Below are 12,783 nucleotides of genomic sequence, written 5' to 3'. Positions count from 1 at the left end.
TCTTATTTGTATATTACTGAATTATATTCATTATTTATAAATTGAGTTTCGAAATGTATTTAATTTTTTAAATAAACATTCAACTAACTATTTAAAAAAAATAATTTATCCATAAAACATGTATATTATGTAATTTTATATGAAAAAATGAATATAAAAAAAATGTATACAAATTTATGAAAATCACTGGATAAAATATTAAGTAATCCTTTCTTTTATTATTCTTGTAAAAATTAGGCAATATAGCATTTAAAATAGTTTCAATACTATAATATCGAAGAAAAAATAATTATTGTAAGACTTTCTATACCTTAGATATTATTATAAAGTATCTAACAATGTCCTACATAACACATCAAAAAACTGAACGCAATTTTTAAATTATATAACTGTATAAATTAAATAGAACCCAATTATTTCTTATTATATAATAGAAATGTTGTCAGTAAGTATAAATTATATTTTATTTGAATTAGAAAAGTCAAATTTAACCACCAAAAATAATCTTTTATACTATAATATAATATTTCTTGTAAACCAATTATATAAGTATGTAAATATTTTCTTTTTACGCAACACATAATAAAATAAAACTAAGAAAAATACAAAATTGAAAAAAAAAATCCATAACTAATTTAATTTTTAATTTGCGTTTAAAAAGTTTTTACGTTCTAATATTTATCTTCTACCAATTTTACTTTAATATTACGTTGGTTATTATACAATATATTATTATAAATAATTAATTAGACATATTGAAACTGATCCACCCCTATTGTAAAATGAACAATGACAACAATAAAAAAACCTGTATTCACTGTTCATTGTTCAGTTTATCGACACTCTAAATCGAAGTTTTTACATTTTACTGTTGCTTATATTGTATTATTTCAACATTGCACTTTGTAAACGCATTGAAAACTTTATAGTCACTTTTAAAAACTAAAACAGAATAAGTACTCAACAACATGGCATCAAGTAATCAATTTGTAACATTTAATAATGGTGAAAAATATCCAATTTTAGGCTTTGGAACGTGGAAGGTAATTATATTTATAATTTTTATAAAAAAAAAATGTATTGAACAAAGAGCTTTAATTTATATTTCTTATTATCAATCATAATTGTTTAATACCTATTAAACAAAAATAAACAGGATATATAAATTTCATAAAAATAAGTTATGTAAATTGTACCTTTAAAATGTTTCTAATATATTATATAGTTTAAACAATGCTTACAACACTTTTTCTGAAGCTTTATTTAAAATAAATAATATATTGTACAAAAATGGACATTTTTTAAATTTATTATAATTAATATGATTAAGAAACGTTACATGATGATTTTTATTCATTTTTAAATGCAAAAAATATGTTACCTCGTCAAGATTTATAATCTATGCATGTGAAACATAGCAAAAACTTAAGCTCACAGAGAACAAACCACCATTATTTTTTGGAATAATGATTTTATAATTAAAAAAATTATGTATACGTAGTGAGGTAGTCTATATTTAACATAAATAATATAATAATACTTTTAAAGGCATTAGCCATTTATGGTAAAAGATTAATTTATTCTTATGTTAAAACAGAGACTACACATTATCGTATCCGATTCCATCAAGACCAATTTATATATTATATCTCTAACTAATATAAATTTTAATAAAATCAAAGAATGTATTTATAATCTTCATTTAAATGATCACCATTTAGAGTTTAAGTTACTTTGTATCTGTAATACTTGTCTTACAAACGCATACCATAGCAAATTGTATGTTTTGAAAATCTATTTAACTTTATTATGTTAATATTAGAATAAGTAAACTACAGATTTTTTATTAAGTTTACAAGTAGTTCAGAATAGTATCTGAATAATTATATCTTATAGCATTTTTATACCAGTTAAAAATGTTTAACCCACATGATAAAGAAAAACCAAAATCATCGATTAAAATTAAAATTAATAGGTAGTGCTAATGAAGTTATGGATAAAATCAAGACACCAATGTTGATAAAATTTGAAGGTGAAAATTTTCAAAATTCGGGTGTTAGGTTTAAAAGGGGTTTTCAATGTATTATGGTGAATAATTGGTCAAAAGTAGTATAATATATAAAGATAGTCAGATTAGGTTAGGCAACTTTAAGTATTGGAACATAATTTCTTTTATTATATAAATATAAGTACCCTTACCTATTTTATATTATTATATAATATGAACTTTATTTAGTAATATAATATGTATATATAAATCTATAATATATATATATATTGTTATTTGTTTTATTTTTTATTCTTTATAAATTTGTATATGTACCTACTTATTCAAATATACCTATCAATAGTTTTATTTTCATAATTTTTGTAGCTAATATTAAAATTCTTTTGATATGCGAAATATGAACAGTTATCACTTATTATTTTGTGTGATTTATTTAACTAATAAACATAATATAATAAGACGTATTATATTTTATATAAATTATTTTGACTTACATAATAAATGACATAGGTACCAATGTGCATAATATAATATGTTGTATAAGTTATCTATACATTGTTAGATTTTATTTCTTATTGGTACTCTTTGTTGTTACACATTCAATCATTTCCAACGTCCAATTGTTTAGTTTTATGTGTGCCAACTACAAAGTATTTTTGATCTAAAATATGAAGTACATATTATGATAAATGAAAATTTACTATAAAATAAATGTACACATGATAATATTACGCATATAAATAAATATTACAACAATACCTACCTTATAAAAAAAAAATAAGTTACTGATTGTTTAGATTGAATTATGTGTACGTATCATAAATGATTAATAATATTTTATTTAACTATTGAATTGCAACTTTACAAATTTTATTAGGTATTAAAAAACAGTTCATAAATATTTCATTTTAACTGTATAAAGCTTGTTAAATAAATAATAGGAAAAAATATTGAGTCCCTAAACCCTAGAATCATATCTTTAAGCCTTTCGTATTGATTTTTTTTAGTTAAGGTTATAAAATATATTTCATAATTTTTAGAAATCTTCAGTACTTACTACTTAGTATTTTTTACTGCCTCAGAAACTAATAAAAACATTAATAATCCAAAATTCCAAAATAATACTTTATTTTGAATCAAGCCTTATGAAACGTTTTGAGAAAGAGAGAACATTTTTACGCCCATACCATTCGTTGTTTCCCCGTCTTAAAACAAAACACATAATATTAGAAGTTGTATATTGAGAATAATAAATAATAACATAAATAAATATTTCATAATTTATTTTATACTTAACACTTATGTTTATATATTTGAATTATATGTATATTATTATAATTTTATAATGTAGTCAAAACCTGGCGAAGTTGAAGAAGCAGTTAAAATTGCGATTGATACAGGTTATAGACATTTTGATTGCGCAATGTTTTATGGAAATGAAAAAGAAATAGGGGATGCTATTAATCAGAAAATTGATGAGGGTGTAGTAGTTCGTGAAGATTTATTCATTACTAGTAAAGTAATTATATTTTAATCTAAAGAAATACAGTAATATTTATAAAATTATAAATTATATTCTTGCATTCAGTTATGGAATATTTTTCATCAGCCTGATATTGTTGAAACCGTGTTAAAAAAGACTTTATCAGATTTACAAATCGAATATTTAGATTTATATTTGATTCATTGGCCTATGGCTTTCAAAGTACGTATTATTGAAAAAGAACACAAATAATATTTATACCCATATAAAATAAAAATAATGTATCATGTTAGGAGGGTGGATTAAATGATGATTTTATTCCTAAAGACGATAATGGCGCAACAATTGAAGGTAATGGTTCATATATTGATACATGGAAAGCTATGGAAGAATTGGTAGAAAATGGTCTAACAAAATCAATAGGTGTATCAAATTTTAATAAAAATCAAATACTACAAATATTAGATGTAGCTACCGTGAAACCTGTAAACAATCAAGTATAAACTTATATTAAATACATATACATCTGACATTTTTAAGGCTTATATCCTTAATACTTTTTATTATTTATAGGTTGAATGCCATCCATATTTAACCCAAAAAAAATTAAAAGAATTTTGTGACGAACATGATATAATATTAACTGCATATAGTCCACTAGGAAGTCCAGATAATCCATGGAAAAAACCTGAAGACCCAACTATCTTAGAAGATCCCAAAATTATGGAAATTGCAGAAAAATATAATAAAACTTCAGCTCAGATATTAATAAAATATCAAATTCAAAGAGGAATTATGGTTATTCCGAAATCTGTAACTAAGAGTCGTATTGAATCCAACTTTGAAGTATGGGACTTTGAACTTGAACAAGAGGATATTGATCAAATCGATACATTTGATTGCAATGGTCGTTTTGTGCACATGAAAGGGTACATACCTATAATATTAATTAATTCTTTAAGATATATTTTAAAATAAATTCACCATTATTTATAATGTTTGTATATGTATATTTTAGGAACATGCATTTCAAGGATTATCCATTCAATGATGAATATTAAGTTAATAGTGACTCAGTATTTTATAAAATGCACATTTACTTCTACAAAAAAAAAAATATCATTCCTAAAGTTCATTTTTAAAGTTTTTTTTTATTATTATCAATATGCAAGGCAAAATAAGTAGTAGTTAATATAGTAAAAATATTTCAAATCAAATTAATATCAGATATATAAATGTATTATGATGTTTTTTTAAGAAAAAAAAATCTAAATTTTCTTAGACATCTAAATATATCTAAAATTAGTGAATCCATGATAAATCGTATGAATTTATGCTATCAGAATACAATGGATGTAGCTTACCTAACACATTTTAGTTTTTTTTCTTACCTACGAGATACAGGCATGTACCTACCGGAACTGATTGGTGTAGCCGTGTAGGGAACGACTTGCCATATCTAAATTAGTAAAATTACAATATAAGCACTAATTAGTATTTAGGCTTAGGTTTAGATTATACATACGTCAAAAAATTAATAGTGATAATGATGATTATATTGATAGGGATATTATTTATGATGTGTCTAGACGCTGTAGGGAAACCGTACCTTAAATAAATGATTTATAGATTGACAAATTTGGTTTTTTTTTTATATTTAAGTTATTGTGTAGAAAACAAAAGATGATATCTAGCTAATTGTGTAAAATCTAAATTGTACTATCGTTTTAAACTCGTTATAATACGGATGTTTCGAAAAAAATATTAAATTTCTTGAAAGACATAGTAAACTAAAACTATTGGTTTTAGAATAGACTATTCTATAAGAAATGTAGCAATTATTTGTACAGACATATTATTTGTGTATATTATATTATGTAATATTGTTTGTTTCAAATAATTTAAACTTGTAAGAAAATTTTGTTTTTCTCGTTCAATTAAGTAAATAAAAAATGATATAAAAATAATTTTCAAAAATGAACATTAGTAGTTTAACTCTAGAGTGAGAAAATCCTAAATATATTTCTCAGTCACTGCACCTTACCGGTATCCATAACAAATCCAGACTCCGTTAATGTTTTTGGAATGAAATGATTAATACATTTATAATTTATTATGTACCTACCTAGATAGCCTGTATAATAATTATTATATAGGCTCTCTACCTACCTATATTATTTTAATGCATGTCAACAACACAATATTATCATTTGGCGCTTAGGGTAGGCTACCAAAGATACACAAAATATGTTCCTGTCCTTGACTTCTCTTGAATTTCTATTTCGTTCAATCAAAAATCGATTTCCGAAGATGTATTTTCGCTTAAAACAGCCATTTGAATGTTGTAAAAATAATTATTTATAATAAAATATAAAGTTACATTGGACTTGTACATAATAATAACATACATTCGTTTAGACAGAATACGATTGTTAACAATTTTCGTTTAAAAAGTTTTTTCTTATAACAAAAAATTATTAAGTAAATTTATATTTACTAACAATTATTGGTTATAGTAGGTAAATGTAACTATGTGAATGCATAATAATAATTAATAAAACGTCAAGTCCAGTCGAAACGTGCGTTTAACCACAACAATATTATTAATATTTTTCTGAATATTAACGTGGTCAATGCATAGAGTAATAATATGCTGTCTTTACTATAATATAGTTTGTTAAGAAAAATATGACACGCATTTTACCATTGGCTACACTGATTTAATTATCTTTTTTTCAATGATATAAAATATTAAAACGACAGGTGGCAGCGAGCCAGCGATTAGCCGGCTGCCGGTTGCCGGCCCATCGCCCTTGGGCCTTGGCTAGTCGGCTCTCGGATTCTGCCGCTTCGAACAGGACCGACAGGTCGGACAGGTGGACGGTCGGCCCGGACGGACTCGCCTTTGGGCATTCGGCCGTTGCCGTATTCGTAGTGTTGTTTACTTGGATTATTTGTATTTCCGTCCGTTCACTCCCTTTCGTGCAATATTTATTTGTATCGTTTTAAACGAATTATTTTATAACTAATTGATTTCTGGTATTTCATTTCGTAATTTCGTATTGCTTTTATTACACGTCATATTGCCAGTCACATATTAATAATCATTGTTTACTATGTTACCATCAAACATTGGACAAGGATAATAACATAATTATTAATTAACAAACGAGTCGGAACTTTTTAAGATATAAATTAGAAACACAGACTTGATTATTCCCACTGTGCATTAAAGCGTAGTAAATCTGGATAGAAAATTTATGATTATTAATAATTTCTATCGCGAATAAAGATAGAGCAACCGGCGCGACTCGTCGTTTGCCCGTGTTCGTGAATTCGTGATGAACGGCACTTTTTAAAATACGTCAATATTATAAGCCATCTGTCAACTGATCCATAGTGATTTTTAAAAATAAAATGCCGCTAAACCCAATGGTTAGCTTTATGGCAAAAAACTAGAGATCGTACAACTGTGAGATTAACATGAAGCTTGTGGTGTTAAGCCAGTGGTGAATTTTGATTATTGAGTAGTAACTATGTACACATTTTGCAAATCATTAAGGAAAAATGATTACAACAAAGTGAACAATTGAAATTAGTTTCAAAATGTTTCGTTTTTATGTGAGCTTTAAATGCATACATTTTCTATTGCTAGCTTATTTTAGAAACTAATACATGATTACAACGATGAACGAAATGCAAATAATAAATACCTAACATGATTAAATATTAAATATTGCCTGTAATGTTGTCAATGTTGTCATGGTAAAAAGTAAATAAAATATTTAAACGTACAAAATGAAAATGAGTAAACACTAAATTGTATATTATAATAATTTTATTATATTATCAATTTATTACAGGCTTCAGTATTCCAAATTTAAGTGGGGGTAACCGACCGTTCTATAGCAGCTTTGCTTTTGTTACCGAGTTCGCGTTATAACTTATATGTATAGTTATATTATATGTATATATACATAACGTATAAAGTAGTATTATCTGTATTTATCATTATCTGACTCAACTGACAGTTGGACAGTCCACAGACTTCACTATAACCACTATTGTAGAATAATATATTTAATATTATAATATAAAGTTAGTGTCTCGGTGAATCGCTAGTCGCTACCCACTACCCAGCACCCAGTTCCAGTACCTACTCGACAGTCGACACGACACTCCCTAGTCAGTACTCACTACTCAGTACTCACTGGTCAGTCTCAGACTTCAGTCGTAACCTCGTTGTTTCTAGGATTTTGTTGTTCACAAACACCAAAAATTTTAAACAAAATGGCATCAAAAAATCAATTCATCACATTTAATAATGGTCAGAAGTATCCAATTTTAGGATTTGGCACTTGGAAGGTAAACATTAAATTAATTTAAAATAACTAACACTTAAAATTGATTTTAATTGTATTCAAGGTATGAAATATTTAGAAATAAGCTGTAGATACTGAAATTGAAATATATTTTATCTAAAAAATATTCAACTTTTTCAATGATTTTCAGTCGCTACATTTTAACTGTATTTGTGACTGACATTAGTAAATATTTAGGTAATTATTTTATTCTCTACGAAATAATGGTTATAGATTATGAACCCTATTTTTACGTCACAAAAGCTATATAGATATTATTTTTTAAATTGTAGCACAACTAGCATTTAAATTAAACATTAAAACTCCTAAATTACTTTAAGTAATTTCTTGTATGTTATTATGATACCATTTACTTATATAAGCATATTATTGCTAATTATGAATACCTACTGAATGTACATATTCTTAATTATTTAACTATTTTTATTAACATTTTATTAAATAAAGTATGTATGCATTGGTGCATCCAAGAGTTATGCCTATCGTACTCAAACATCTCTAGTACAGTTTGACGAAACACTTATTCAATTTTTTTATTCTCAAATAATTAGGTAATGATATTTTCTTTCAAAATTTGAGGGTCATACTACTTACCCTTAACTAATTTTTTCCAGTTTCACGTTCATATATTTAGTTTATATGACCCCGAAGAAGTCTGAACAAAAGCTTATATAATATTTAGGTACTAAAAATATATTTTAACATAAAATCAAACCTTTTTATATAGTCTGATATAGGTAGCTTATATCATTGGTTAAGTTTACTTAATCTATGCTTGTCGAGCTATAGTATTGAAATACAATAATAAAATTAGATAACCTAATTTTTAAATAAATTAAATAATAAAACACTTAATGATTTCTAAATGTATAAAATATACTATGTATATAATTAACTGTATTTTGTGTTTATAGTCAAAGCCTGGTGAAGTTGTAGAAGCAGTCAAAGCTGCTATAGATATAGGATACAGGCATATTGATTGTGCTATGGTTTATGAAAATGAAAATGAAGTAGGGACAGCTATTAAACAAAAAATTGATGAAGGTGTTGTTAAACGTGAAGATTTATTCATTACTAGTAAAGTAAGAATATTTATTAATTTGTATGAATTAAAATAACTATAAACACTACATTTTTAGCTATGGAATACTTTTCATCAACCTGATTATGTTGAAACAGTAATAAAAAAAACATTATCTGATTTGAAAATTGAATATTTGGATCTATACTTAATACACTGGCCTATGGCTTTTAAGGTATGTTTAAAATTTGAAAAAAATATCTAATGACCACTAAGTATCTATAATAATTAATTTTCTATAATATTAGGAAGGCAAGTTGGAAGATGAATGGTTCCCAAAAGACGCTAATGGAGTTACACTTGAAGGAAATGGTTCTTATGTTGAAACATGGAAAGCAATGGAAAAATTGGTTCAAAAAGGTCTTGTCAAGTCAATTGGTGTATCAAACTTTAGTAAGAAACAAATAGAGGATATCCTAAATGTAGCTACCATTAAGCCAGTTGTTAATCAAGTAAAAATTTAATATTAATTATGTATAAAATTAAATATGCAACAAAAATACTTTATCTCTGTTTATATTTAGATTGAATGTCATCCTTACTTGAATCAAAAGAAATTAAAAGAATTTTGTGAACAAAAAAATATATTGATAACTGCATACAGTCCTTTGGGATCTCCAGACAGGCCTTGGGCCAAGCCAGAAGATCCGTCTTTATTGGATGACCCAAAAATTATAGCTATTGCAAAAAAATATAATAAAACTTCTGCTCAAATTTTAATTAAATATCAATTACAAAGGGGCAACATTGTCATTCCAAAATCTGTGACTAAGAGTCGTATTGAATCAAACTTTGATGTATGGGACTTTGCATTGGAACAGGGTGATATAGATGTAATTGATACTTTTGATTGTAATGGCCGAGTTCTTCATCTAAATTGGTATGTTACAAATTAATAATTATTTTTAAAAAATGTAAAATTTGTTTTAAATTAACAATATATTTTTAATTTTATTTGCAGGAATAATCATTTCAAAGATTATCCATTCCATGATGAATATTAATGTTCTTATGTTAATTAAAAATATTTCTGCAATACAACTAATCATTTTTAATTTTGTTACTACAAAATTTAAATTTATAGCTTGTTAATAGATTGTCATAATTTTCACATAGTTTAAAATATTTTTGTATTATTATTTAAACACATAATAAAAACAATTGATTTGCAATAGTTATTACATTTGTTTTTAAATATTACTAGCTGATCCCATGCACTATGTTGCCCATTAAAAATGCCAACTCTATAATAACAAGTTTTTGATTGAATGCTATTTATTGGGGAAAAATACCAGAAACATACAAACTGTTTCTCTATACCAGTGGTTCTCAATCTTTTTGGTTTCGCAGACCACCTAGAATCTAAAATCTAGATTTAAGTAGGACTACGGACCACTGGGTTTTGGTTCGTTTAACTACTGTACTGAAAATATAATATTATATTACACGGACCGGTACCGTTTTTATCGCGGACCGGTGGTTGAGAACCACTGCTCTATACTAAATATTATCACAATCGAAACGGTTTAGGAATGCACAAAAAACTCACAAACATTCATTTATATAAATAAACTAGTTTGTTGATTTAAATTTAAATGAATTAAATGTCTGAGCTATTAAAAATATATTAATATACCTATTTAATATTTTAATAGTTACTTTTTAGTTTCGATAATATATTTTCACTATCTATTAAAATTGAACTAGTGTCAGAAAACTAAATAGTTGTTATCAAAATATTAATTAAGTTTTGTTACTTACCAATGCATGTATATTAAAACCATAGTAGAATTTATAATTTGTTTAATATAATTAAAAATGAGAATGACATGTATAATAACTAGGAAAATTTGATAAAATGGGTCCAAACTACAAAAATCTACATTTAAAACCTTGTACTTGGTTTGATTATGTACTTCATCAAACATAATCATCAATCAAACATATATTATATAGATTTAGAACTCAAATTAACATATTAATTAGTTATTAATTATAATTAACTATAAATCTTAAATTATAATTATGATTTAGTAGTTGAATTTAAAAATCTACTTCAATATAATATACTGTTATCTAAATTGTTTCTTAAACTATAAAAAACTTTTTCATTTAGATAGTACTATATAAGCACTTATAACAATATCATAAGTATTAAATTAATAAAATGACTACCTACACTACTTTGAATTCATTTTAAACATCATTTCTCATCATATTACTTATGTTTGGTACCTTATAATTTACCTATCTACTAAGTATTAATCAATATGCAAAATATATCTACATAAAAATAAATAATGAGTATGTTAATATTAAATAATTTAAGTTATAATTAATAATTAGGTAACTGGTAAGTACTCTGGAAATGAGAGGAGCCTTAGTTAATATTTGGCATGTCTCATGTATTGAAATTTAACAATAAAAAAAAAAAAAAATTATTTTTAATAATGAAAAGTATACATTATAATAAATTCAGTTTGAAAATTACAAAATCTAAATAACACGTTCAAGGATAAATATTCTAACCAATATAATCATATTGTATGTATTTCAATAATAAATCATTAATGTAGATAGAATTATCATTTATCAATAACTAATTAAGTTAAATAATAGGAGATATGAAGGTTATTTTATTAATATTTAGACTAGTAGTATTTATAATTTTTTTATTTTATAATTATATTTAATTAATGGCTATTAATTGGTTAGGTTATGACATAATGTTTTATTCGTGTACATTTCCACATAAAAATATTGAATGCATATTTTCCTAATAACTTTTTTCTAAAAAATAAAATAAGTAGGTCGGTATACTGTTTTTTTTCATTTACATTTCTACAATTCTCTTATTCTCTTACCATCATATCTGATTTTTCTCCCTATATAGTAAAATTTAATATAATATAATATATATCTACCATTTCGTTTAATATTTATCTATATTTTGATTGTATGTACAATATTTTCTATATACCTATATAAAGAATGATTTATATGCTATATCAGTCTTATTTTTAAGTACCAACCTATAGGCTATAGTACTATAGTGCTCTACCACAGACCAAGGTCTTAGTTTTTGCACCATGTACCTACTTATTATTTTAATCTGAAAATCCTTTTTAAATTAATTTAATTAAAAAAAAAATTTTTATAACTTAAGATATTATGGATATTTTTTGGGGGCTAGATTAAACATTTTCCTACTTTATTTACACACAAGTAAAACAAATCATTTGACTCAGTTTTTTTTACACCTAAATATATATTCAAAAACAATTGTCACAACGGAAAATCGTACGTACAACGGAATGAATTGTCCACATCCTTAACAAGATTTTCATGCCACAGGGGCCAGGGCAGTAGGGCACAGACAGTCGACAGTCATAAACCATAATAATTTATAATATTAAGTTTAATCTTTTTTCTATACCCTATGCCCTATGGTCATTGGTCATAAACTCGAGTCAAATTATTATTCGATCTGACGTCATCGCTAATATCTTTAAATCTTAAAATAATTTACAACGAAATAAACGATTGCCACAAACCTTATCAGTAATCAGAAATCACGTACTATTAAAATGTGGAAAAAAACATTCATTATTGTAATATTACATTTGCCATCAGTGGCGGATTTAAGGAGGGGGCCTCCCCTCATGGTCATAATATATATAATAATATATTTTAAAATACCATTATACTAAATAATATAAGTGTTTTTATAAAAATATTGCCCCCCCCCCCCCCCCGAAAAATAACAAAATCCTAGATCCGCCACTGTTTGCAATAGCCTATGATAAACTTAATGTTAAAATTAATTTTT

General features: G+C 25.2%; 2 protein-coding genes across 2 annotated transcripts; both read left to right on the top strand.

Annotated features, from left to right (window-relative positions):
• Positions 1-75: 75 nt before the first annotated feature.
• LOC114124076 (aldo-keto reductase family 1 member B10-like) lies at positions 76-5,129 on the top strand. Its single transcript, XM_027987244.2, has 6 exons — positions 76-1,043; positions 3,360-3,527; positions 3,597-3,713; positions 3,785-3,988; positions 4,065-4,420; positions 4,510-5,129. The coding sequence occupies exons 1-6, from the start codon at positions 969-971 to the stop codon at positions 4,550-4,552; spliced, it is 963 nt and encodes a 320-aa protein (XP_027843045.2). The 5' UTR covers positions 76-968; the 3' UTR covers positions 4,553-5,129.
• Positions 5,130-7,486: 2,357 nt separating this feature from the next.
• LOC114124075 (aldo-keto reductase family 1 member B1-like) lies at positions 7,487-10,132 on the top strand. Its single transcript, XM_027987243.2, has 6 exons — positions 7,487-7,856; positions 8,788-8,955; positions 9,013-9,129; positions 9,203-9,406; positions 9,479-9,834; positions 9,916-10,132. Exons 1-6 carry the CDS (start codon positions 7,782-7,784, stop codon positions 9,956-9,958), a joined length of 963 nt encoding a protein of 320 aa, XP_027843044.1. The 5' UTR covers positions 7,487-7,781; the 3' UTR covers positions 9,959-10,132.
• Positions 10,133-12,783: the final 2,651 nt, after the last annotated feature.

This window comes from Aphis gossypii, chromosome 1 (assembly GCF_020184175.1).
Source record: "Aphis gossypii isolate Hap1 chromosome 1, ASM2018417v2, whole genome shotgun sequence".
Taxonomy (NCBI): Eukaryota; Metazoa; Arthropoda; class Insecta; order Hemiptera; family Aphididae; genus Aphis; species Aphis gossypii.
This window is presented reverse-complemented; position numbering and strand designations above follow the sequence as displayed.